This window comes from Mandrillus leucophaeus, unplaced genomic scaffold, assembly GCF_000951045.1.
Source record: "Mandrillus leucophaeus isolate KB7577 unplaced genomic scaffold, Mleu.le_1.0 Scaffold326, whole genome shotgun sequence".
In the NCBI taxonomy this organism is placed as follows: Eukaryota; Metazoa; Chordata; class Mammalia; order Primates; family Cercopithecidae; genus Mandrillus; species Mandrillus leucophaeus.
The window spans coordinates 1574238-1601160 of record NW_012103432.1 but is presented as its reverse complement, the minus strand read 5'-3'; the positions used below and the strand labels follow the sequence as shown (position 1 = coordinate 1601160).

At 42.7% G+C, this 26923-nt stretch overlaps 2 protein-coding genes across 6 annotated transcripts in view; one reads left to right on the top strand and one right to left on the bottom strand.

The window, feature by feature from the left end:
• Positions 1–22577, bottom strand: part of ALKBH1 (alkB, alkylation repair homolog 1 (E. coli)) — a 33175-nt gene extending 10598 nt beyond the window's left edge. The window contains exons 1-3 of the mRNA XM_011988274.1: positions 22377–22577; positions 18937–19045; positions 9697–9859 (exon numbers count right to left, since the gene is read on the bottom strand). Of these exons, the coding sequence (XP_011843664.1) occupies positions 9697–9859; positions 18937–19045; positions 22377–22559 (455 nt within the window). The 5' untranslated portion in view covers positions 22560–22577. The remainder of the gene's footprint in view (positions 1–9696; positions 9860–18936; positions 19046–22376) is intronic.
• A 42-nt stretch (positions 22578–22619) lies between these two features.
• Positions 22620–26923, top strand: part of SLIRP (SRA stem-loop interacting RNA binding protein) — a 65773-nt gene continuing 61469 nt past the window's right edge. For 2 of the 5 annotated variants that reach the window (XM_011988267.1, XM_011988266.1), the window contains exons 1-2: positions 22632–22763; positions 25402–25460. In XM_011988267.1, coding sequence (XP_011843657.1) covers positions 22667–22763; positions 25402–25460 — 156 coding nt within the window. In that variant the 5' untranslated portion in view covers positions 22632–22666. Of the gene's footprint in view, positions 22764–25401; positions 25461–26923 lie in introns of all 5 variants that reach the window. The other 3 variants (XR_001006905.1, XM_011988268.1, XM_011988265.1) reach the window with 2 other exon arrangements.

Below are 26923 nucleotides of genomic sequence, written 5' to 3'. Positions count from 1 at the left end.
CCAGGAGGTTGCAGTGGGCCAAGATCATGCCACTGTACTCCGGCCTGGGTGACAGAGTGAGACTCTGTCTTAAAAAAACAAAGGACTCTAACTGTGTGGTTACAAGAAAGGCTTTGAGCTGGGCATGGTGGCTCACGCTTGTAACCCTAGCACTTTGGGAGGCTGAGGTGGGCGAACTGCCCGAGCTCAGGAGTTGGAGACCAGCCTGGGCAACATGGTGAAACCTCATCTCTACTAAAAACACAAAAAATTAGCCAGGCATGGTGGTGCACGCCTGTAGTCCCAGCTACTTGGGAGGCTGAGGCAGCAGCCTGGGAGGAGAAGGTTGCAGTAGGCCAAGATTGTGCCACTGCACTCCAGCCTGGGCATAGAGTGAGACCCTGTCTCAGAAGAACAAAAAAAAAAGGCTTTAAGTTTTTGAGTTACATTATAGAGGAGGACTGGTCCAAGGATGTAAAATAAGCCAGAGTTGAGTCTTACCTTGAAAAGCATTAAGTTCAGTCCTCATAACAAAAAGAAAAAAAGAATAGCTTAAAAACTTGCTTACTGCAAGAAAAATTCTGATCTTTGAGTGTCTATGCCATTTTGGGGGGAATGACATATATATTTTTGTAATGTATTAGACCCATGTAAGTGCATTAGACCCTCATTTTATATCCTCTTATGAAAACTTGATTTCAATTCTTGCCTTTGTATTTTCTGAAAGGAAAGTAGCAACAACTGTTAATATCTGCCTTCAATACGTGAGAGCAGGACTGGCCACTAAACATTTCTTGTCTTAGTACTATTTAGGGACCTCTCTGGTTAACCATGGGCCTCTTGGGTAATGAAAATTCCAAGATTTGTTCTTGAACACTGTGAACAGTAAGGCCAAAACCATTTAACATGCTTCCGGATCATTTTTAAGCATAAAATACTGAGAGAATCACTGAAGGGGGTGGATTGTTCTCTTTTTCAACCTGACTTATCCAAAAGGAGGTCAAGAAGGATCAGTACCAATACAACTCTCACCTTGAAGAATACAGGAAATATGTTGGCACCTAATACATCTTTATCCAATTATCCAAAAGAATGTTTTCAAGCAACCATGACCCTAATTATTGGGTCTCACTAAAAAAGAAACATGCTATGCTCCCTGCTGCCTTCTCCAGGCACTAGCAGAAGGATGATGGATGGGTGGGCTGGCCACCTTCTCCCCTGGTGAATATGCTCATACAGCAGTTTGCTTGGTTTGTGTCACGGGTAAGCGCCTTATGTAAGTGCTGGCATTTTTCTTAGCAATCGTTTTTTCTTTTTTGTGACAGAGTCTCGTTTTGTCGCCAGGTTGGAGTGCAGTGTTTGTGATCTTGGCTCACTGCAACCTCCACCTCCTGGGTTCAGGTGATTCTCCTGCCTGGGCCTCTCTAGTAGCTGGGACTACAAGCACGTGCCTCCACGCCCAGCTAATTTTTGTGTTTTTAGCAGAGATGGGGTTTCACCATGTTGGCCAGGATGGTCTCGATTTCTTGACCTTGTGATCCACCTGCCTTGGCCTCCCAAAGTGGTGGGATTACAGGCGTAAGCCACTATGCCCTGCCACTCCACTCTTTCAGGGTTTGAGTGCTTTCCGTTTTCTCTCCCTTCTCAACCTGACACTCCCAGTCACTCATTGCAAATGGACATCCAACGCCACCGTAACTGCTAACATCCTTTTGCTATCTTGCAAATATTCAGTATTCTCTAACCATCTAAACTGTCTTATCTAACCATCTTCTGTTCTAAACCTTCACCATTCATCTCAAGTCCTTAGTTTTGTTCTTATTTCCTTCTACGTCAGTGAGAAAACAGAAGCCTGCTCAAATGATCCAGTGAACAATTTCAACTTTCCTCTCCCATACCACTAAACTTCTCTAAATTTTCACCTGATCCTTCCTCCTGGTTTCAGAAGTGGTCCTACTTCTTTCTTCCAAAGCTAATTCTCTACCTATACTATATCCTATTTCCCTGACACAGCCTCTGAGGCCTTTCTCCATTAATAGAATATTTCTTCTCATACTTTCAAGTCCTCTTTCGAACTTGTTTTTTTCCTCTTGGCCTTCAAACATGTTTAATATTCCTACATACTTAAGAACAAACAACAAAAACATTTTCTCTGTCATTTATGCAAGCTACCTTGCTTATACCTCACCTCCTTCTACCCCTTACCCATCTTTCCTTCCCTTTATAATTAAACTTTTAAATAATTCAACATTTGCCTTCCTCACTCTCTCCCCTCACCGTAAGCTGAATTTTGTTTATACCACTACTGAATCTAGTTTTTCAGTTTCATTACACCAGTTAACTGTCAAATCCTAGACCTATTTGACATGGCTGGCCTTTCTCTTCCTGAAACATTTTCCTGTCTTAGCTTCTAACAGCATTTCTTCTGTTTTTCCTCATATCCTTCTGGCTGCTTGGTGTCTTTTCCTGCTCTATTTTCTTCACCCTGTGCTGATGCTTCCTGGGGCCAACAGCCGTCTTTTCTATAGATAAGAAAGAAAAGTGAAAAGAAAGGAAGAAAGAAAATCACATCTATTTTCAGCGCTTCACTATGGCCTTCATGTGTAACTCCCTCATCTCATCTCTTTCTCTCCGCATCCCTCTCACCCTTACGTTACTCCTAAGCTCAGTTCTGTATTTCCAAAATCATGCTGGACATCTCCACCTGGATACCCTATAGGCATTTCAAAAACAGTATGGCCCCAACTACACTAAGGATAGTCTCTGCTCATTCTTCTCTTCTTTCAATACTTATTTCCATTACAAGCCTTAGTATTACCCTCACTGCCATGTAGAAATCTGTAGATAATTTTTAACTTTTTCTTTTCTCTCACTTTTTATAATTGCTTGGTAATTAAGCTCTGTAGACAACATCTTTTTGAGGCCTTTACCATCTTTTGCATGGATTAAATTCTTTTTTTTTTTCCTTTTTGAGACAGAGTCTTGCCCTGTCGCCAGACTAGAGTGCAGTGGCGTGATCTCAGTTCATTGCAACCTCTGCCTCCCAGGTTCAAGGGATTCTCCTGCCTCAGCCTCCTGAGTAGCTAGGACTACAGGTGCATGCCGCCATGTCTGGATAATTTTTGTAGTTTTAGTAGAGACAGAGTTTCACCATGTTGGCCAGGATGGTCTTGATCTCTTGACCTCGTGATCCGTCCACCTCAGCCTCCCAGAGTGCTGGGATTACAGGTGTGAGCCACAGCACCCAGCCTAATTCTTTTTTTTGGAGACGCAGTCTCATTCTGTTGCCCAGGCTGGAGTGCAGCGGTACGATCTTGGCTCACTGCAACCTCCACCTGCCGGGTTCAAGCGATTCTCTCACCTCAGCTTCCCTAGTAGCTGGGATTACAGGCGCCTGCCACCATGCCTGGCTATTTTTTATATTTTTAGTAGAGATGGGGTTTCACCATGTTGGCTAGGCTGGTCTTGAACTCCTGACCTCAGGTGATCCCCCCCGCCTCGACCTCCCAAAGTGCTGGAATTACAGGCGTGAACCACCGCACCTGGCCTAAATTCTTCATTGTGCTTTTTGCAACCACTGTATTTTCAGTCCATTTCCTCCACTACCACAGAGTTATTTTTCTGAAGTGAATAATCTGTTATTAATCCTGATAAATACCCACTGTTAATAGGACAAAGTCCACACTCTTATATGGCATGCAGAGCCATTTATATTCTGGCTGTAACTAACCTTTCTAGTCTCATCTCCAAGCATTTCCCATAAGGTATGCTATTCTCCCCGTTTTTCATGGCCGTGCCTCTGACTATACAGTTTTTTCTACTGAAATGCTCTACTCCACTCTCAGCCTAGCAGATTTTTCCAATTTGTTTTTTCATACACAGTTTACACTCACTTCTCGGAAGTCTTTCTCCTAGCCAGTTCCTATATTGTTCCCCCAAAGCACCCTGCAACTTCTATTCAAGTATACATGCCTTGGTATTGTAAATTCCTTATTTAAGTACCTGGGTTCCTCCTTTAACAGTCCCTCCCTCACTGGCTTTTATTCTTCTTCATAGCTATCCTAGCATCACATATTTTCTAAGGCACAAATGTACATTATTTAATAAATTAGTGAAAATAAGAAAACTATATAGTCTTTAAATGATCCTTCTCAAATTTAGCATTGTTCTTACTAGACTAATAAAGAGGGAATATGAATTTAATTGAAATAATATTTACTGAGCACCTTCTAATATATACAAAGAACTGTGGTAAGAATCAAGGCTACAAAATTTTCAAGATGGGAGAGGAAGGCAATGGAAGGAGAGAGGGATAGATGACTCAATTCACTAGAATAAATGCTATACTAGCATTATAAACAGTCTTAAAGAAGTAGAAAGAGGAGAGGATTAATTCTGCTTCCACAATGAGGTTATCAGTGGGAAAAAACCTTTCATATACATAAAAATAGAGTATTTCATAAGCTAATTTACAGAACAAATAAAGCTAAGTTGTTACTTGGCAACTATGTTGCACTGAATTAAAAAAAAAATCAAGCAAAATAATTTAGAAAACAAAAAATAAGACAGAAAATTGAGGTGGGAGAACTGCTTGAGCCCAGAAGTTCAAGGCAGCCTGGGCAACATAGCAAGACACCATCTCTAAAAAAAGTAGCAATAAACAAACAAACCAAAGCAAGAGGATAAAGAATGATGGGAAGTAGGAGATTCTTGTTGACTGAATAATAAGGGAAGACTTTCTTCTAAGATGATATTAGAACAAAGACTTAAAGGAAGCAAGACACTGTTGATCTAAAGGAAGAGCTTCCTAGGTAGAACAGCCTGTACAAAAAAAAAATCTGAGCATGCCTAATGTGTTTAAGGGTAGCAATGGAAGTCAACATGGTGGGAAAGAACAAATGAAAAGGAAATGAGGTAGGAATGGTAGGAAATGAGAGTAGAGAGGTAGCTGGGGGCCAGGTCTTCTCGGCCTTACAGCCACGGTTAAGAATTCTGGATTTTTTCTAAATGTGATGATGTTATGTAACAAAGAATTTGACTGGTTTTTGTCCCTGGCTCCTGCTAGGGAGATTCTAAATCCTTGAAATTTCCTGAGTGATAAAAGTGTCACTGTTAATCAAGGTGGGCCCTTGGAACCACACTTGAGTTTGTGCTAAGAAGGGAGGCTGGTTAGGCTACTGCAGTGCTCTAGATAAGAGATGATGGCAGCTTAGACCAAGGCACTTGTGATGGAGATGGTGAGAAATGACTGAATTTATTCTGGCTTTGAAGTCTGGGATACATACTAGAGGGTTGTATTTAAAGTTTTTTTAATCCTTGCACAGTGGCTGCATTCTGTGTCTGGGATATGTCATGTTAGACTTATGTCACGTTAGATTTATCTGGTCTCCTGCTGATGAACTCTTAGGCTGCTTCACAATTTTTTTTTCTGTTATAAACAATGTCACAAGGAAGACGTTTACACATAACTTTTTTTTTTTTGAGACCGAGTTTCACTCTTGTTGCCCAGGCTGGAGTGCAATGGTGTGATCTCGGCTCACTGCAACCTCCGCCTCCTGGGTTCAAGTGATTCTCCAGCCTCAGTCTACTGAGTAGCTGGGATTATAGGCATGCACCACCATGCCCAGCTAATTTTGTATTTTTAGTAGAGATGGGGTTTCACCATGTTGGTCAGGCTGGTCTCGAACTCCTGACCTCAGGTGATCTGCCCAATTCGGCCTCCCAAAGTGCTGGGATTACAGGCGTGAGCCACCATGCCCAGCCTGCACATAACTCTTGTACACTTGTACAACAATCTCTAGCTACGCTATTGACTTTGAAAAAACCATAGAATTCGGCCAGGCGCGGTGGCTCAAGCCTGTAATCCCAGCACTTTGGGAGGCCGAGACGGGAGGATCACGAGGTCAGAAGATCGAGACCATCCTGGCTAACACGGTGAAACCCCGTCTCTACTAAAAATACAAAAATTAGCCGGGCGAGGTGGCGGCGCCTGTAACCCCAGCTACTCGGGAGGCTGAGGCAGGAGAATGGCGGGAACCCGGGGGGCGGAGCTTGCAGTGAGCCAAGATGGCGCCGCTCACTCCAGCCTGGGCCACAGAGCCAGATTCCGTCTCAAAAAAAAAAAAAAAAAAAAAAAGAAAAAGAAAAAACCATAGAATTGAGGTACCCTAAGTTTTTGAACAGTTCTTAAGTTCAAGTATTTTTTTAAATAATTTTTGCTTTTGCTTAAGTTCAAGTATTTCTTCTTCATTTCCTATTTAAAGTTTTTTCTTCCCTGACCACAGAATTCTGGAAAATTAAAACCGAAAGGATCTTAGAGGTCCTTTACTTCAGTGGTTCTCAATGTCAGAGGATGTTATGAAACCTAATCAAAACCTCCAGGGGATCTCTTTTGAATAACAGACTCTCTCCCATTCTGAGAGACTGGCAAAGTTGGGAGAGCTGCCATGTACTGTCCACATGACCCTGACTGCCCATGATTCAATTACCTTGAATGGCTTATCCAGTCCAATACCTTCATTTCTCACATGAGGAAACTGAAGCACATATCACATAGTGACACAATGAAAACTTAGCCTTAATCGATTTTCAATACTGCCAGTACAATGTCTGACCATATCAATTTCTTCCAACCCTTGACAACATAAGGTATGACCATCAAATATTTTATTTTTGCTAATTTATTAGACAAAAAAAGGTATCTCACCATTGTTTACAGGATGATTTATTACGGAGATTCATCTGAGCTATCTTAAAAGACAGCTGTGATTTCTGCAGAGTCATATATCAGAAGGAAAAAAATCAATTACTTGAAAACACAGGCTGGTTTAATAGCAGTAGGTTCTCTTGGACTAATTTCACTCAACCATGATCTTCCTTTCCCTTGCTCTCAGTTGTGAAGAAGACACTACTAAAAGCTTATGGACAGGGTTTTCCTCACTGCTCCTGTCAATACCATAACCTACAGACCAAGGTTTAAAGAAAAACCACAGAATTTTACTTCTTTCCCCTTAAGAAAATCTTCTCTTTACTCTGTTAGAATCGGCATGACAGTTTCTGAAAACTACAACATGAGGCCACATAACATCAAACAGGACATAAAGTTGGTAAAATGGTTTTAACAGGCACTTTTAAGGACTTCTCACGTATTATCTTGTTTAATTCTCATACTATTCAATAAGGACTGTCATGAGACACAGAAAGGTGAAGGAACTTGCTCAAGGTTACACAGCTATTAAGTGGTAGAGTTGGGATCTGAACACAGTCTGACTCCAGAACTGGTGCTCTACATTAGTGGTTCCCAACCTTTTTGGCACCAGGGACCAGTTTCATGGAAGACAATTTGTCCACGGATGGAGTGGGGATGGGGGGTGGTTTGGCGATGAAACTGTTCCATCTCAGATCATCAGGCATTAGATTCTCAATAAGGAGTGCGCAACCTAGACCCCTTGCATGTACAATTCACAACAGGGTTCGCGCTCCTATGAGAATCTAATGCTGCTGCTGATCTGACAGGAGGCGAAGCTCAGGCAGTAATGCTCGGCTGTCTAGGTCTGCGGCCTTGTGGTTGGGCACTGTTGGGTCACGTGGTTGGGTCTGTTGGCCCCTGCTCTACATCACTAAACCCTTTACCATCTGGCCCAAATCCACCTCTCCTCCTTCATATTTTACCAATTCTGTCAACCCATGGCTTCCAGGAAGCATTTTCTATAATCTACCTCCAACCTAGCTACTTAAGTGACCATTCCCATTACATCCTAAAATGTCTATCCCCGCATCTACCAAATTGTATGCATGTATGTATGTATGTATGTATGTATGTATTTATTTTAGAGACAGTCGCTCCTCAGCCGGCAGGGTAGCTAGGACTACAGGTGCACACCACTATGCCCAGCTAATTAAAAAAAAATTTTTTGGGCCAGGCGCAGTGCCTCACACCTGTAATCCCAGCACTTTGGTATGCCGAGGCGGGCGGATCACCTGAGGTCGGGAGTTTGAGACCAGTTTGACCAACATGGAGAAACCCCTACCTCTACTAAAAATACAAAATTAGCCGGGTGTGGTGGTGCATACCTGTAATCCCAGCTACTCTGGAGGCTGAGGCAGGAGAATCGCTTGAACCTGGGAGGTGGAGGTTGCAGTGAGCCAAGATCATGCCATTGCACTCCAGCCTGGGCAACAAGAGTGAAACTCCGTCTCAAAAAAAAAATTTTTTTTTTTCCATAGAGGTGGGGTCTTGCTATGTTGCCCAGGCTGGTAACTCCAGGCCTCAAGTGAATCTTCTCACCTTGTCCTCCCAAAGTGTTGAGATTACAGGCATGAGCCAACAAACCCAGACCCAAATTGTATCTAATTATCTGTTTCTACGTTTTGGTCCATAACTAAAGTACAAATTTCTTGAAGACAGGAACTGTTTTTTTATCTGCCTTTGAATCTCTTAACACTCAAGCACAGTGTCTGACACATAGCAGAAACTCAACAGATACCTATTGAGTAAACATAAGAAAGTACGCATCCTATGCTCTTGTCTCACAGGACAATTTATTCTGTCTTAAATATTGTATCTTTCCTCAGGCTGCTTTCTCTACTCAGTAGAGACTTCTTACTTTTCTGACTGGTAAACCCCTACTCATTTTTGAAGATCAGTTCAAATGGACAGTGAAAAGAGGATAACCCATTAAAAAATCACTTTTTCAGGCTGGGCTTGGTGGGTCACGCCTGTAGTCCAGCACTCTGGGAGTCCGAGGCTGGGGTATCACTTGAGGTCAGGAGTTTGAGACCAGCTTGGCCAACATGGCGAAACCCCATCTCTACTAAAAGTACAAAAAGTGGTGGGGCGGGTGCCTGTAATCCCAGCTACTCAGGAGACTGAGACAGGAGAATCGTTTTAATCCAGGAGGCAGAGGTTGCAGTGAACTGAGATCACGCCACTGCACTCCAGCCTGGGCGACAGAGTGAGACTGTCTCAAAGAACAAAAACAAACAAATAAAAAATCATTCTTTCTTCTTTCACACTTCTACCCTGCCTGGAATAATTATTTCCTCCTCTATGCTCCCACAGTATTTTTCTAAACCCCATCATAACACTTTCTGAGCTCTACAATAATTATTCCCACAGGTAACACATTCTTGCCAGAGACTATGTACTGTTGAGTGCAGGGAGGGTGCCTTTATCTTTGTGTGTCCAATGCCTAGCATCATGCCTGACACACTACTGACCCTCACTAAATATTTGTGGAATGAATGAATGAATGTTGAAGCATGAAGGTGAAAATATTAGTTCTTCTCATGAGGAACAACTGACCTATCACAAAACGGCTAGTACCACTGAACCCATCTAGGAGGGTAGAAGCAAAGAGCTTTCAATGTTACTTTTCCTAGGATACCACAAGCCTTCAAAGGAACTCACTTTAAGTAGAAAACAATGGCTGAAGCTAATGGAAATGGATCATGCGATGATTAATGAGGATGAACTCAATTACCTAAGCTATGATAAGCAAGTCTTTAAAATGGATCTCAATTTACTGTAACTGTCAAAGCATCTGTCCAAATGTTCCTGGGGAAAGAATACAATTGTGCTGTTTTTGCTTGGAAACAATGAGGGGAAAAAAAAACCCAGCCAGTCACTTTTACTGCGTTGTTACAGAACAGTTCCTGCAAAGACCTGTGATGATCTGAGCTAAGTATTAACACTTCATTCTGATTGACAAGACTTACCTTAGGAACTCTTTGCTCTGTTCCCACAGATCTTGGGTCTCTTCTTTAGTCATGTGTTTGTCCAGGTTACATACATTAGGTTTCTGGGAATATAACTTAAGGCACTGTTTCACCCAGTGCCACTGGTAACCTGGGAGGAAGGGGTTTGGGATAAAAATAAACCCTATACAAAAGATGGGTGGGAAAAAAAGAAGAGGGGGAAATTCTCCATCAGTTATTCAAATAATTTTGACATCTTTATACTCACTATTTTGTTACTTACTCCCCTTACGTTTTTGGTCATGCTTCAAGTTAACGAACAGGTAGGTTTTGATGAACATTTGACATCTACCACTATGCAAATGTGTCTGGCTTTCTGGGTATTCTCAAGAGAAACACATATTCCACAAGGTTAACTGTGTTATCCCAAAGCAAACTTTAGAATTGAAAGTGGCAAAAGTACACCTCTAATTCTTATCAGTTCTTGTTACTTAGAGTCATCCAAGACTTCTTTACCTCCCTATTTCCTTTATTACAGGCATGATTATATGAAATCTTATAATGAATTTTAGCTAAAACATAGATTTGAAAGTCTTCATCTAATGAATGGCGTGCTGATTATTGGTCTATTTTCTCTCAGTTTCAAATCCACTCTTCTATACTTAGCTTCATAATATGGGGCTGAGACCCTGCCAACCACATTTCTTATTTGCCAGCTGGCTCTCTGCTAACCTGTGCCTATAAGGGTCACTAATGGAAGACTGGAGGGCAGAAGTTGGTTCTAATGTAGTTTTTCCACATCACTAGAATCAGCCTCATTATGTCCTCTCCTCAGAAGTCTAAGCGCCAGGTTCCATGTAGTCCCTTTTCCAAGCTTCTCAACGTAGTAATCCCAAGCTCTTTTGTTCTTCCTCCCAGCTGTAGGGGTGATAGTTGCTTCCTGCAGTTACTATCTCTGTAATATCTCAGTGTTTGCAAATTCCTGCAGTTAGTGTCTCTGTAATATCTGTGTTTGTAAACAACTACAGCATGTGTGTTAAAGATCTTTGTGACCTTGACAGCAATCTAACTTCATTTTTCTCTGCAAAAGATTAATAACAGGCCAGGCGTGGTGGCTCACACCTGTAATCCCAGCACTTTGGGAGGCCGAGGCAGGAGAATCACATAAGGTCAGGAGTTTGAGACCAGTCTGGCCAACATGGTGAAACCATCTCTACTAAAATACAAAAATTAGCCAGGCACGGTGGCAGGCACCTGTAATCCCAGCTACTTAGGAGGCTTAGGCTGGAGAATCACTTGAACCTAGGAGACGGAGGTTGCAGTGAGCCAAGATCACGCCACTGCACTCCAGCCTCGGCGACAGAGCCAGGCTCCATCTCAAAAACAAAAGATTAATAATAATATTTAACCGGAATCCTATTCATGGCAAAGATTCATTCATTCATCAAACATACAATACGTACCTGGCACTTTCTTTCCTGTTTTTTTCTTTTTGAGATGGGGGTCTCACCCTGTTGCTCAGGCTGAAGAACAGTAGTGTGATCTTGGTTCTCTGCAACCTCTGCCTCCCGGGTTCAAGGGATTCTCCTGCCTCAGTCTCCCAAGTAGCTGTGATTACAGGTGCCTGCCACTGTACCCAGCTAATTTTAAAATTTTCAGTAGAGACGTGGTTTCACCATTTTGGCCAGGCTGGTCTGTACCAGGCACTTTCTTGAGAATTAGAGGTCAGTGCATGGCAGGTCTGGCAGACACAAGGTGAGCTGGGCCCAGTCTTGTCCTACCGAGGGCCTGCCTGGCCTGACCCTAGCCCTGGCCTTTCCGCAGCACCCGTCTCCCATGGGAGTGGCACTGCTGGCTGAGAGCATAGGCCTGGCCATGACTGACTTCAAATTGGACATCACACAGCTCAGCTCAGTGGCTGGGAGGGAGCCCCTTGTGTAGCTGCACTAGCCAGGGACCTTACCCTGGATGAGAGCTCTGTTCCTGTCACCAGTGGCTGTAGCTTCTGGTGGGAGAGAGTAGTGGAGGCAGTATGCAGCCAGATAAAGACTGAATACACTGACAGATGCGCAAAGATATCCTGCTGGTGGAGAGGTACTCCTCTGAGGCCCAAATGGAAGTAGATGCAGATGGAAATGGTACTAAGATATTCAGGAATGCTTTTGACAAGCACTGAGGAAGAGGATTGGGAAGACTTCTTCATGAGTTGCTGTGGTAGCACAGAAGCAGCATGACCCCTGGGATCCAGGTGGTACATCTCAATGCCCTCACTGAGGACAATTACCCAGACAACCTGTAGCTGGTGCTGTGGGGCTGGTGGTCCAAAGCCAAAGAAACCTCCAGAAGAGAGAGCAAAGCTTGCACTGGCTTGCAATTCAGCAGCTTACCATGGACCCCAAAGAAGAGCAGTGACCTGTCCTAACTGTGACCTGGTACTATAACACCAATGGAGATGTGGGGAAGAGTTGAATTCTTACACCTACTATAGTAGCATTACCCTTCCTGCACAGTGATTGAGAAGTAGCTCCAGGAGTTCAACATCTGTGGGTGCTGCCAGGCGGCCCGGTACTGAGGCTCTGAGTGCCAGCAGGAGCAGGCTGGCCACCATGAAGCACTGTCAGGAGAGGAAGCATCCCTTCTAGCGTGAGCTCAGCTGGAACAATGATGGGCAATGGAGCTGCACATGCTCGCAGTCCCTGGGCTCTACCTTGGGCACAGCACACAGACTGGTGGTTGAACCTGGCGGTGTTGAAAAAGCCAGCTGTGGGCCCAAAACAGCCACCAAGAGACTCTCGATGTCACTGGAAGTCTGTGTGAAGATAGCGCCCTCTCCAGTCTTAATCTCCAGCAGAGACAACCAGGAGACCCTGGTTAGGATGTTTCTCATTATTTATATGTTAATATGTTTGTAAATTCATGTGCAGGTTTTTTGGGAGGAGGCACTGAGAGGGGTAGAAATTACAAATAAAATCATTTGCTGTAATGAAAAAAAAAAAAAAAAAAGAATTAGAACCCGAGCATGGTAGCTTGGCTGACGCCTGTAATCCTAGCACTTGAAAGGCTAAGGCAGGCAGATCACTTGAGCTCAGGAGTTTGAGACCAGCCTGGGCAGCACAACAAAACCCTGTCTCTAGAAAAAATACAAAAATTAGCCAGGTGTGGTGGCACACACAGGTAGTCCCAGCTACTTGGGAGGCTAAGGTGGGAGGATCGCTTGAACCCAGGAGGCATAGGTTGCAGTGAGCTGAGGTTGCACCACTATACTCCAGCCTGGGTGACAAAAACAGACTGTCTCAAAAGAAAAAAAAAAAAGAATTAGAGATAAAGAGATAAAAAACCTTGTCTGGAGAGGGGGCAATAAAGACAAGTTAAACTCCTTTTTGTAAGACCAGCTATGAAAGAAAATAAAAGCTTAGGCACAGTCATAGAAAAACAAAGAGTTAAGAGGGCAGTTTTTGGTTTTTAAGGACTGGCAAGACCTAAGTATGCTTACAGATTGTGAAGAAAGAGTCAACAGGGAAGAGCCAGTTGGAAACAAAAGAGAGGAAAGAAATAGAGCAAAGTCTTGAAAGCTGGAAGAGGTTTAAGAAGGTGAGATGGATCAAGAAGGTAGAGACTGGCTTTGAACTAAAAGTACTCCTCCTTCTCTACGACTGGATGGTAGAAATGAGAATATTTGCTTATAAGTGTGGGGGCCATTGAAGGTTGAAAGGGTTTGTGCCTGAAGGGCTGTTTTCCCAATAACATAAATAGCAAGGTCATCTCAGCAAGAGTAAGCATGGCTGGACAAGTCCTGAGGAACAAGAAGGAATCCAAGCAATGATATAAAAGCCAAGCATCATATATTAGTGTAATCTTCCCCTTGCAAAAGGATTTTAAAAACAGATGAACAGACTAAAACTTAAGGACTTCTGAGTTAAATGCTGGCAATAATTTGAAGGTCTTCAGTTCCTGGTTGAACTCCAGATGTAGTCTATATCATAGGTCAGCAAACGTTTTCTGTCAAGAACTAGATAGTAAAGACTTTAGGCTACAACGATTATTTGGTCTCTTTATTTATTTTATTTTTTATTTTTTTGGGACAGAGTCTCACTCTGTCACCCAAGCACAACCTAGGCTCACTGCAACCTCCACCTCCCAGGTTCAAGTGATTCTTCTGCCTCAGCCTCCTGAGTAGCTGAGATTACAGGCTTGGACTACAACACCTGGTTAATTTTTGTATTTTAATTTATTTTTTATTTTTTAGTAGAGACGGCGTTTCGCCATGTTGGCCAGGCTGCTCTTGAACTCCTGGCCTCAAGTGATCTGCCTGCCTTGGCCTCCCAAAGTGCTGGGATTACAGGCGTGAGCCCTTATTTGGTCTCCTTAGCACTCAATTCTGTCACTGTAGCCAGAAAGTAGCCATACACAGTAAGTAAAGGAAAAGGTGTGGCTGTATTCCAATAAACTGTGTTTATAATAAAACTAGTTTGCCAATTCCTGGTGTGGACTATTAACAATAACGACACATTTTATGAAAATATCCTTAGGGAGAATTACTATGAAAGCAGACAGTAAAGACACTGGGCTGAGAGCCTAAAACAGAAACAACTTTGTTATTACTTAACTAGTCTTCCTCTCTTCTCTTTGGCATATAATTTAGACATAGAATAATGATAAAGTTTAATAACAGCAATTAACAATAAATAAGTTTATTCCTAAGTCATTAATTATAGTAGCTGCTAAAAATAGCTAGATGCCTACAAGTGTCAGACACTCTGCTAGCAATCTTATGCCATCTCATTAATCTTCAGTAACTCCATAAGGAAATTAATAATCCAGTTTTGCAGGTCAGAGAACAGAAGTTCAGAGGGGTAACATGACTTCACTGATTCATCCCTCTCTCCTGGCTCATCACAAGGCTAGCACACATTTGGGATAAGACAAACGAACAATCTGGGGTACAACAAACAAAGCTGGATTTGTGGCCATGGAACAAGCAAAACCAGTAAGCCCATCCAAGCAACAAACCTATGCTCTTTGCATTATAAATACTAGGCTCTAACCAATGAATCCCTGAACAATATCATCAATGGTCCACTATCAGAATTTCAAAGAGATTTAAAACCACATGTGGTTCAGTTGAAAGGAGGTTATGCCGTCATAGAAATACATAGAAAATAACCTGAAGATTCCTCTACCATACTAAATCTTACTAAAAGCACTTAAAATTCTGTCTAGATTCTTGCAGATATAGAAAAAAAACTAGACAGCTTAGAGATATTCAATGTGGACAGGTTCCTCATTATAGTTGATTAATCCTGTTCCACCATTTAATATTATCAATAGCATATACTCAAAACTAAACCTAATGATCAAAGTCAATGGGCTTTTGGCATCAAGGAAACCTCATACAGACAAAGATTTTTACCAGTAATCTGATTTTTCATGTCCTCTAAAGTAGCTCCAAAATACATTTGGATTTTGTGTTTCATTTATCTGTACAATTCTCCAAATAATTTGGGAGAATGATAGGATGATCAACATTTTGGAAAAAGATAGGAACCCTCCCCTCCACAACCTACCATCTGCTATCATCACAATTTCATGAAATAAAGAGTATTATAATACTCCCAAACATATCAGACTAAAGGAATAATACTTCTGGTGTAGTCCAAACTTGAATGGTGACAGGAAATTTAGTATCTCTTTAGGCAGTCCATTTCAGACAACGGTTGTCTTCTTTTTATTGGGTTAAAATCTGCCTCCCAGCCAGGCACAGTGGGTCAGGTCTGTCATTCCAGCACTTTGGGAGGCTGAGGCAGGGGGATCACTTGAGTCCAGGAGTTCCGGACTAGCCTGAGCAACATAGTGAGACCCCCATCTCTACAAAAAATTTAAAAAAAAAATTACCTGGGCATGGTGGTGCAAGCCAATGGTCTCAGCTACGAGGCAGGCTGAGGTGGGAGGAACGTTTGAGCTTGGGAGGCCAAGGCTGCAGTGAACTGTGATTGTGCTACTGCACCCCACTGGGTGACAGAATGAGACCCTGTCTCAAGAAAACAAACAAAACCAAAATCTGCCTATCTTGCATCTGCATGTTTTCCAGGTTTAAAAAAAAACAAAAAACAAAAACAAAAACCAAAAAAACCAAAAAAACCCTGCCTCTCCGTAATTTTCAGTCACTGGTCTTGGGTTCTGACAACTAGAGCAACCCCAAATCATTTTTAAGTGCTTGATAAATGCACTGACCTAAGCAGTTAACATATACATTAACATTTAATCCTCATAAGAACCTTATGAAGTAGGTACTATTTTTATATACATTTTACATATGATGAAACTGAGGGCAAAAGAATTAAAAAACTTGCCCAAAGTCTTCCAGTTAGTAGATGGCAGAGCCAGGATATCAACCCAGGTAGCCTGGCACCAGAACCTATGCCTTAACCACTGGTGTGCACTGCTTCCCACCACTTCCTGTGCAGGATAATTTTCCAATGTTTAATGCTGTGATGTTCCCCCATAAGCCTTTTCTTCCCTAGATTCTGCTTCTGGTTTCCAGGCCTATTATTCTCTTGTTCAAGAGGATCATGTGTCCTCACACCAGAGTGTGGGGACAGGTTGTAGTATACTCAGCTTCCTTCAGATTAAGTCAGATCCAGAAATAAACAAAATCCTTTTGATCAACTCAGAGTAATAAGAGACTGTTCTCTCCCATATTTTGGACATTATATTTCTATTAAATACAGCTTATGGGGGAAAGTAAGTAAAAAATAAATAAATAAATGAATAAACAAACACAGCTTATAATGGCAGAAGAGACAGAATAAACTCTCCAAGGATATGAGACATCCACCCAAAAGATGTGGCTTAATTAAGCAGTAAATCCTAGAAAGCCTCAGAAAGTAAGTACAGCACTTTAGACAATTTAAAACTCAAGTGGGGTTAAGTTTGTGGCATGAACAATCTGTTAAGGGGAGAAAGCCTAGAGTAACAGAGAATCATGGCCTTAAAAATAGGTACTAGAGGCTGGGCATGGTGGCTCACGCCTGTAATCCCAGTACTCTGGGAGGTCAAGGCAGGTGGATCACCTGAGGTTAGGAGTTTGAGACCAGGTTGACCAACATGGTGAAACACTGTCTCTAAAAACACAGGCAGGCAGCTGTAGTCCCAGCTACTTGGGAGGCTGAGACAGGAGAATTGTTTGAACCTGGGATACGGAGGCCGCAGTGAGCAGAGATCGCACCACTGTACTCCAGCCTAGGCGACAGAGCAAGACTGTCCCAAAAAAAAAAAAAAAAAAAAAAAGGTGCTAGAGCTGAAAGGTGAAGCGTGGCCTCCAAGAACAAGACTATTGGTGACGCATGCTCTACATTTACCCAAGCTCAAGAGGAGCCAGGCTGTTATATCTTCAGAGCTGTACCATAGAGCCATAGAGTCCTGGCCATTGGCACAATGAAAACTAACATTTCTTTTTAAAGATTTCTCTTACTTTTAACCCATATTTGAAATCACAAGTGCACTGTTAACTTTTACAATGGCCCCAGGAGCCTAGAAAATATTCTTCATTATTTTCTGAATTTCATTCTCTGTAAAACCAGCTATCCAACATTACTAAATTAAAAATTGCAGACACGGGTCTTATTTTGTCACCCAGGCTGGGGTGCAGTGGCATGATCTCGGCTCACTGCACCCCAAGCAATCCTCCTACCTCAGTCTCCTGAGTAGCTGAGACTACAGAGGCATGCCACCACACTTGGCTAATTAAAAACATTTTTTTTTGGCCAGGTGAGGTGTCTCACGCCTGTAATCCCAGCACTTTGGGAGACTAAGGCGGGCGGATCACATGATGTCAGCAATTCGAAACCAGGTTGGCCAGTATGAAACCATGTCTCTACTAAAAATACAAAAATCAGCTGGGTGTGGTGGTGTACACCTGTAGTCTCAGCTACTCGGGAGGCAGGAGAATCACTTGAACCTGGGAGGTGGAGGTTGCAGTGAGCTGAGATTGTGCCACTGTACTCCAGCCTGGGTGACAGAGTGAGACTCTGTCTGGGAAAATTTTTTTTTTTTTTTTGGTAGAGACAGGGTCTTACTATGTTACCCAGGCTGGTCACAAATTCCTGGGCTCAAGTGATCCTCCCACCTTGGCCTTCTAAAGTGTTGGGATTATAGGTGTGAGCCACCTCACCTGTCCCCTATTAGGACTTTCTTTTTTTTTTTTTTTTTTTTTTGAGACAGAGTCTCGCTCTGTCGCCCAGGCTGGAGTACAGTGGCACCATCTCGGCTCAACAAGCTCTGCCTCCCAGGTTCATGCCATTCTCCCGCCTCAGCCTCCTGAGTAGCTGGGACTACAGGGGCCCACCACCATGCCTGGCTAATTTTGTTTTTGTATTTTCAGTAGAGACGGGGTTTCACCTTGTTAGCTAGGATGGTCTCAATCTCCTGACCTTGTGATCCGCCCGCCTAGGCCTCCCAAAGTGTTGGGATTACAGGTGTGAGCCACTGCACCCAGCCTTTTTTTCTTTTTGAGATAGAGTTTCCCTCTTATTGCCTAGGCTGGAGTGCAATGGCGCGATCTTGGCTTACTGCAACCTCCGCCTCCCGGGTTCAAGCGATTCTCCTGTCTCAGTCTCCCAAGTAGCTGAGATTACAGGCATGCATCACCACGCCTGGCTAATTTTTGTATTTTTAGTAGAGATGGGATTTCAACATGTTGGTCAGGCTGGTCTTGACCTCCTGACCTCAGGTGATCCACTCACCTTGGCATCCCAAAGTGCTGGGATTACAGGTGTGAGTCACCGTACTCAGCGAGGACTTCTGATGTCATTAATTGTAATTCTTTATTAAATATGTTCAGCCTTGATAGCAACAAGTTTTAAGTTGTTATGCCATTTGAGAATGTGACTACAGGGACAGCTATGAATTATTCATAACTATTATATGACATTTATTACAATGATAATGATAAATTATTCTTTACAGCATTTCTGCCAAATCAGATGTTCAGAGTTGTGGCAGGGAGCCCAGAGGCAATGTCCTTATTTTTTCAATGGTCATGCCACTTTCAGCCACATCTGCAGGCACTGCTGACTCCTGTTCTATCCTTTGGAAACGGACATCTTAGACAAGGTACAGTACAGAATCGGTTTGGAAATGAAACACTTATCTGTTTATTATGTGTATCCTTTGTCTATTTACTTGCTCACAGTACCTTCTTTGAAGATATGAAAACACAAATGATTGAGTGATATTGCCTTCTCTGAGGTCAGTTACACTCACCAGGATAGCCTTTGAGTCCATAGGCTTGCCACTTGCTGACGGGCTGAAGGCCTGCTCTATATGCATTGTGCTCACTGACAGAAGACACATTTAGCTGAGATTTGACCACCTGAAAGGAAGGAAACAGAAGTTAAAGGGCTAAATCTATTTTGCAGGTCAACTCTGGGAACCTCAAACCTCCAAAGATATTTCTTGTATGAGGCAAAGTTAGGATTCTTGCGTTTTTTAAAGATACAGAACCTTGCTCTATTGCTCAGGCTAGAGTGCAGTGGCATGATCATAGTTCACTGCAGCCTCAAGCTCCTGAGCTCAAGTGATCCTCCTGTGTTGGCCTCCCAAAGCAATGGGATTATAGGTATAAGCCACTGTGCCTGGCCAAAGCAAAGAGTATTAAGTCTGGGGTTAATCTTAGTTGTACTGCTTACTTGATCTAGGCATTTTAGATGAGTAACTTAATGTCTTAGAGCCTCAGTTTCTCATCTATATAGTAATAGTAGAGTTATCCAAAATTGAGGCAAAATGGTAATAAGAAAATTTAAGCAGGCTAATTTTGGCTTTCAGAACTACTTTTTCCTATGATATCATACCTTTGCAACTTCTTATGGGACTGCATCATGAAAGGTGCTTGGTGTACTGAAATATCCTGAGTCACAAAGCTATTTACTTCAGTTAGGGCTAACAGTAATGCTTCTGAGACACTTGTATAGAGCTGGTATTTAAACGGAGCTATAAGGAACACCAAGCTGGGCAGGGTGAGAGAATGAAAAGAGAAGGCCAGTCGCAGTGGCTCATGCCTGTAATCCCAGCATTTTGGGAAGCTAAGGCAGGCGGATCATGAGGTCAGGAGTTTGAGACCAGCCTGGCCAACATGGTGAAACTCCGTCTCTACTAAAAATACAAAAATCAGCTGGGTGTGGTGGCGGGTGCCTGAAATTCCAGTTACTTGAGAGGCTGGGACACCAGAATTGCTTGAATCCAGGAGGTGGAGGTTGCAGTGAGCTGAGATTGCGCCACTGCACTCCAGCCTGGGAACAGAGCAAGATTCTGTCTCAAAAAAAAAAAAAAAAAGAGAGCGAATAAGAGTGCTGTAAACAGAAAGAAAAAATGTTTCAGTGAGACACTGGGAATCCTGTTTGCTAAAAGTAAAAGCTAAAAAATCCTGTTTGCCCTCTTCTAGATGAAATGTCCAACTGACACTACAACTTCTGCTTCTGTAAATTACTTAGAAATGAATTTAGTATTTCAGGGGCTGAAGTTCTCTTTGAACATGAGTAGCTAATGGATGGCTCATTACATTGGTTAAGAGACCCACTATGCAGTCACTGACGTCAAAACATTAACGGAAAAAACCTTTATTCTTCCCTGAATAATAAACCAAGGGTCTGCCTTGCCTTAAAACATGAAACAGGCTGGGTGCGGTGGCTCAAGCCTGTAATTCCAACACTTTGGGAGGCCAAAGCAGGTAGATCACCTGAGGTCAGGAGTTTGGGGCCAGCCTGGCCAACATGGCGAAACCCCATCTCTACTAAAAATACAAAAATTAGCCAGGCATGGTGGCGCGTGCCTGTAGTCCCAGCTACTTGGGAGGCTGAGGCAGAAGAATTGCTTGAACCTAGGAGACAGAGGTCGCAGTGAGCCGAGATCGCGCCACTGCACTTCAGCCTGGATGACACAGTGAAACACTGTCTCAAAAAAAAAAAATGTATATATCTCATATACACACACACACACATATATATATAGAATATGAAACATTCTCTTTCAAAGAGAATGATATTTTATCAACTTCTCCAAGTATGGAGATTCCTGGACAAAATACCAAAAGTTGGCTCATGTCTCTATAATAAAAGGGCTATCTCAAACCCTCTGAGAGTACTGATCAGCTGAGTTTTCCAGGTACCTAGGGGCTGATAAAACACTTTCAAGCATTTTGTCTTGATTTCTTAAATAGGCCATACTTAATACTGCACTATAATTTAACACACTCTTGGAGGTGATGTTAGTGGACCTATTCTATCATACGCTAAACTGAACCACATCGCTTTTTATATAAGGTTTTTATAAAAAGTTTTCTGCTTCCTCCCTTGCCAGACTGTTAACCACCACTTTCCCACTAGTCTCATCAGCTGGCTTGTAATAGTTAACTTCTCTTAATTACTACTTTAATGTGCTTTGAGCTGGGGAACAAAACACCCAAGCTTTCATGTACTCAACACATACTGTACTTACTCAGTACTGTTTTAGGTCCTGTACTAGACACATAATGGCTCATTCTCTGATGGCTGACATTCTAAAAAGCATGTACATATTATGGTAAAATGCGGGTAAAAGGAGCTGAATGAGAGTCTGAAGGGCTCTGGAAAGAAAAAGTATATTATTATTGTGGTGTGGACTTTCTGTATTTTGACAACTCTAAGACCATTGTTTTCCTAACAAATGAAGGTGCTGAAAAGCTGAGCTCAAGTATGCAATCATTAATACTTAATACTGTTGCATTCCAATTTTATCAGAGCTGTTAGGAAGCTTGGAAAGGATGCCTCATCTAGACATCTGTGGACAACACCAAGAGCAAATTAAGGGTCTGCATATCCTCAACGTTAAAGTGGATTGTAAAGAAAGAAAATGTATACTCAACTACAGTTTTGGTTCCCAGTTTTCCCTCTTGTCTATTATGTTCCCTTAAAAAATTTTTTTTTAAAAATCTATTTACTTGAGATCAGGTTATGAGACTGGCTAATTTTTTGTATTTTTGGTGGAGCCGGGGTTTTGCCATGTTGCCCAGGCTGGTCTCGAACCCCTGGGTTCAAGCGATCCACCCGCCATGGCCTCCAAAGTGCTGGGATTACAGGCATGACACACCGCTCCCGGCCTGTGTTCCCTTTCTTAATCTCCATGGGGGAAAAGTAGAGAGAAATAACGATGCCTGTATTCCATATATACTTGTTTGCCATTTATTTTCAACACGGAGGGATTATCAGAATCCTTCAATGACCTCCTTCTAAAAGGCCCAGGGGAGAAGACAGGGACTAGTTTTACCCACAGCGGCTTAACAAACAGCGCCACATCTGTCAGTTCTGGGATTCCTCGGGAGTCATTTTTTCAAGCAGCAGAACGCTACCCTACCGTCTACGAAGACTTTCTATGGGGTTTTACAAAACCCAAACAGAAATGTAAGGAGACAGTTACAATAAGAAATAAACACGGATTCCCAGGCTCTTCTGACCGAGCCCCCCTGCCAGGAATGGCCGCCTAAAGAAACGAGCATCTCAACGCGTTACTGCTAGTGTGACAGCGGGGAGTTCGACTCTGCCGCCAAAGGAGGACAGGAATCGTTCAACAACAACCGGTCTGGAGGTGAAAAGAAGCCAGGAAGACACGGAAGTCCCTCCAAGAAGAGGCGCAAAGCAACGGAGAGACGCGTGCCGCTCCTCTCTCTGTACCTTTTGGGCACCAGGACCCGTGCCACGGGCTGCATGGGCCACCGAGAAGTCGATGACCCCTTCCAGGTCTGCGGTCCCGGGCCGGCTCTGACGGTAGAAGCGGAAAAGTTTCCGAAAGGCATCCTCCCCGGGCTCAGTCGCCAGAGTCGCTACAGATCCCAAGGCCGCTGCCATCTTCCCCATCTCGCGGCCTGTACTCTCTGATCCGGAAGCAGATTCTCTCGTGTTCCGGATCCGGAAAATTTTTCCGGGGCCGCGGCCTCGCTTCAAGGAGGTCCTTTAGTCTAAAGATGGCGGCCTCAGTAGCGAGAGGTGCTGTGGCGCTGCGTAGAAATATCGATCGGCCGGTTGCTTTTGTGAGAAAAATTCCTTGGACTGCGGCGTCGAGTGAGTGATGGAGATGTGGGAGTAGCGGAATTTTTAGGTCCAAGCGATCCTCAAAGCTTCTGCTTTTTGCAGGGTACTTAAGTCAGCGTGGTGGCTGAATTAGGAGACTGCTCCTGATCATGCAAGTGAGCAGAAAGAAATTTTGTTTGCAGTTAACCGTTTAGGGATGTCCCTTGAGCTTTTGGGGTCACGAATGCACCAGCTCTTGCCTTTAGGAGTGATTTGGTGTAAAGACTTATTACTTGGTAACCAAGATTTACAATTTAGAAGGGATAATTTTGACTGTAGTGTGGAGGATGGATTCAAGGTGGCAAGATTGTAGGCTTGGAGAGGAGCTAAAAAGCAGTATCATTAATTTACTTAAAAGGTGAGGACCTGAATTAGGGCGATGGTAGAAGGATGATGGTCAGATCCATTCATGTTTTAAAAGCAAATTAGATGCCGTTTCGTGATGGCTTAAATGGGAAAGTGTACGGAATAAAGGAAAGGGAGGAGTGATTTCTGGGTTTTTAGCATTGGTGAATTGCTCCTTTAGAAGCTAGGAGCAGGCCAAGAGAAGGTGAGTAAAGTTTGAATGTGTTGAGTTTGAGAAACTTGTGAAGTTTCTGTCGGGCAATTGAACAGAGGTTGTATATCATTGTGGCTGAGAAGTGGACTCCGAAACTAGACCGTTGAGGTTAGAATTCCAGCTTGGCCATTTAATCGTTGTATCACCTGAATAACTGAAGTTAGTATGGGAAAATGACTCACAACTGAGCCTCAGTTTACTCATTGATAAAATGTAGTCAATAATACCCAGCTCATAGGATTGTTGAGAGGATTGAGTTTATATGCAAACTTCTTAGACTTGCGTTAGATACAGTGTAAGTACTCAGCAAATGATAGTTATTTTCACGATAGCTAAAATTGAAACTTACAGGAGAGGCCTAGTCTTGAGATAAAGGTTGGAATAATTAGTTCTGAAATCTTTCACCACCTTCAATTTTTGTCAGTTGCAGTTTTGAGATGAGGTTTTTATATTTGCTTACCAACATATAAACATTCGTGGTCACTTTTTTTGTAGATATTCATGTTTCAGGTCAGCCCCTTTAAACAAAATGGAGCAAGATTTAGTTTCTTTTTAGTTTTTGTGGCTCAGATGTGAGTAGTAGAATGGGAAATAGGTTGGTTTGTGCCCCATCTTTTAAACATGTGGTTGGTGAAGACCAAGCCCAGTAAAGCCTCCGGTAGGCCCTGTGAAACTTTATGGAAAGGCTGAGGAGTTTCATTAGCATCTTGAGGATGCAAGTTTCCAGACAATAAAGGGCGAGTTTAAAACCCTTAAAAAGAGTGAGCATTATGTACAACCTCGAAACAGTTTCTCTTGGTTGTTACACTGATTCAGCAAATACTTATTTGAGTATCTATTCTGTGGTAGGCATTCTTATTGGTGCTTGCAGCTGTTTTTCCTTCAGCATTTTAGGCAATTTAGGAAGAGGGTTACCTTCTAGAGCTGGTTTGTTTTGAAATCAGTGTCTTCTAGGACTTTAATTATCTGGTGTAAAACATATGTTTAACATTATTTTGTTCTCCAGTATCATATTCTGTGAGACCTTGATCTTGCCAGTTGGTTTGACTTAAACATTAGATCCCTTAAAAATTTAGTCTCTGTGGATTGTTGGAAGGATTAGTGGACATTTACTTACTCATTTAGCCAATATTGAGGCCCTGCTGTTTATTGGTCACGGTAAACATGGTGGTTTATATGCTGAGGGAGCTTACAGTGTAGTAGTGGTGGGGATGAAGAGACTTAGAACAAATATAGGCAGTTGTTGAACCAGTGAGGTTTTGGTGAACTAGGAGAACTAAATAGATATTATAAAAAGTAATTCAGTGAAGTACAGGCACTATAGTTCACAAGAGAAACAGATCATGTAGTTTTTAGTCTTATATACTCCAAATCTTTGAAGTCCTACAGGGCTAGTACATTGTCTTGTATTGTGATAGGAGCCCAGTAAAATAATACTCAGTGGATGTATTTGGTTTGGGTCTTGAAGAATAGTTATAGTTGTAAGTTAGGCAGGGGGAGATAGGATTACCAGCATACAGAGGGGAGAGAACAACATATGCAGAGGATAATCCGCAGGACAGATACAGATAATTCAATTTGTTGTACTAGAGAGTAACTAGGGACCAGCAGTGGGAAATAAGGCAGGAAGAGTAGGTGAGGTCAACTCATTTTACTAAATTGTGAAGGACCAGTAAGTTGGGATTTTATTTGGAAATCTTCAGTATACCTGGAAACACACTGGACTGTAATTGGTCTTTTTCTTCTTTGTGATCTGCTCACAGGGATCATAGTCCACATAGCACAGTAACTGATATGATGAAAACACTTGATGTTTGCTGAGGATGGAGACTGCAGCCAGTTCAACAACTTGTCTGTCCATCTCCCCTCCTCACCACCAAGTCTGGTACATTGTGACTTTATAGTCAGTACCATAGCTGCTTCCTAAATCTTAAGCCTTTAGGGAAATGCAAAGTAGTTCCTGTCCACAAGAAGTCTGGTGACCGTGGGATCACTTTTAGTTTCTTTCTACAATCTAAGAGAATCCAAAATATAGTAACTGCTTTTAATACGTTTTCTTCTGCCACACAGGTCAGCTGAAAGAATACTTTGCACAGTTTGGCCATGTAAAAAGGTGTATTGTACCTTTTGTAAGTATTAAGAAAAAGTAGGGGGAGGTGGGAATGGCTAATGGGTACCAAGAAAATAGAATGAATAAGACCTATTTGATAGCAGAACAGGGTGACTATAGTCAATAATAATTTTACGTTTTAAAATAATTCAAAGAGTGTAATTGGATTATTTGTAACTCAGGATAAATGCCTAAGGGTTTGGATACCCCATAAGTCAAATGGTAAATGCTTGAGGGGATAGATACCACATTCTCCATGATGTGCTTATTTTATATTGCATGCCTATATCAAAATATCTCATGTGCTCTGTAAATATATACACCTACTATACACTCACAAAAATTGTTAAAAAAGAAAAAAAAAGCTTAAAGTGTTTTAAAAAACTCTTATTTATCTATCTTGTGACAGGGTCTTGCTCTGTCCCCCTGCAGGAGTGCAGTGGCCTGATCTCACTGCAGTCTCTGCCTCCCAGGCTTAAGTGATCCTCCCACCTCAGCCCCCTGAGTAGCTGGGACTACAGACATGTGCCACCATGCCCAGTTAACTTTTTTGGTATTAATGGAGACAGGGTTTTGCCATACTGCCCAGGCTGGAAAATTTTTTCATTTTCTTTTTTTTAAGAGACAGGGTCTTGCTCTATCACCCCAGGTGGAGTGCAGTGATGCGATCATGGCTCACTGCAACCTCTGTCTTCCAGGCTCAGGTGATCCTCCCACCTCAGCCTCCTGAGTAGCTGGGACTACAGGCATGTGCCACCACACCTGGGTAAGTTTTGTATTTTTTGTAGAGATGGGGTTTGGCCATGTTGCTTATGCTGGTCTCGTCAAACTCCTGGGCTCAAGCTTTCTGCCCACCTCGGCCTCCCGAAGTGTTCAGGTTACAGGTGCGAGCCACTGTACTGGCTTATTTTTATGGAGATGGGGGTCTTGCCATGTTGCCCAGGCTGATCTTGAACTCCTGGCTTCAGGCAATCCTTCTGCGTTGGCCTCCCAAAGTGCTGGGATTACAGGCGTGAGCCACTATGCCTGGCCTACAGTCCATTGATAACATTTTGAGTGATACTGATTAAAAAGTGGAAAGGCTTTATCATAGGTATTTGTGTTTTTTTATTGTTGTGTAACAAAATACCACAAGCATAATGGCTCAAAACAGCACATATCTCACAGCTGAGCACAGTTTAGCTGGGTCCTCTCCTTAGGGTCTTACATAGCTATATATTCCACGTGTCAGCTGGGGCTGTAGTGCATCTCATCAAAGGGTCTACTGGGGAAAAAGACTGACTTCCAAGCTCCCTCACGTGGTTGACAAAAATTTTTTTTTTTTTTTTTTTTTTGAGATGGAGTCTTGCTCTGTTGCCCAAGCTGGAGTGCAGTAGCGCAATCTCGGCTTACTGCAACCTCTGCTGCCTGGGTTCAAGCCATTCTGCTGCCTCAGCCTCCTGAGTAGCTGGGACTACAGGCACGCGCTACCACACCCAGCTA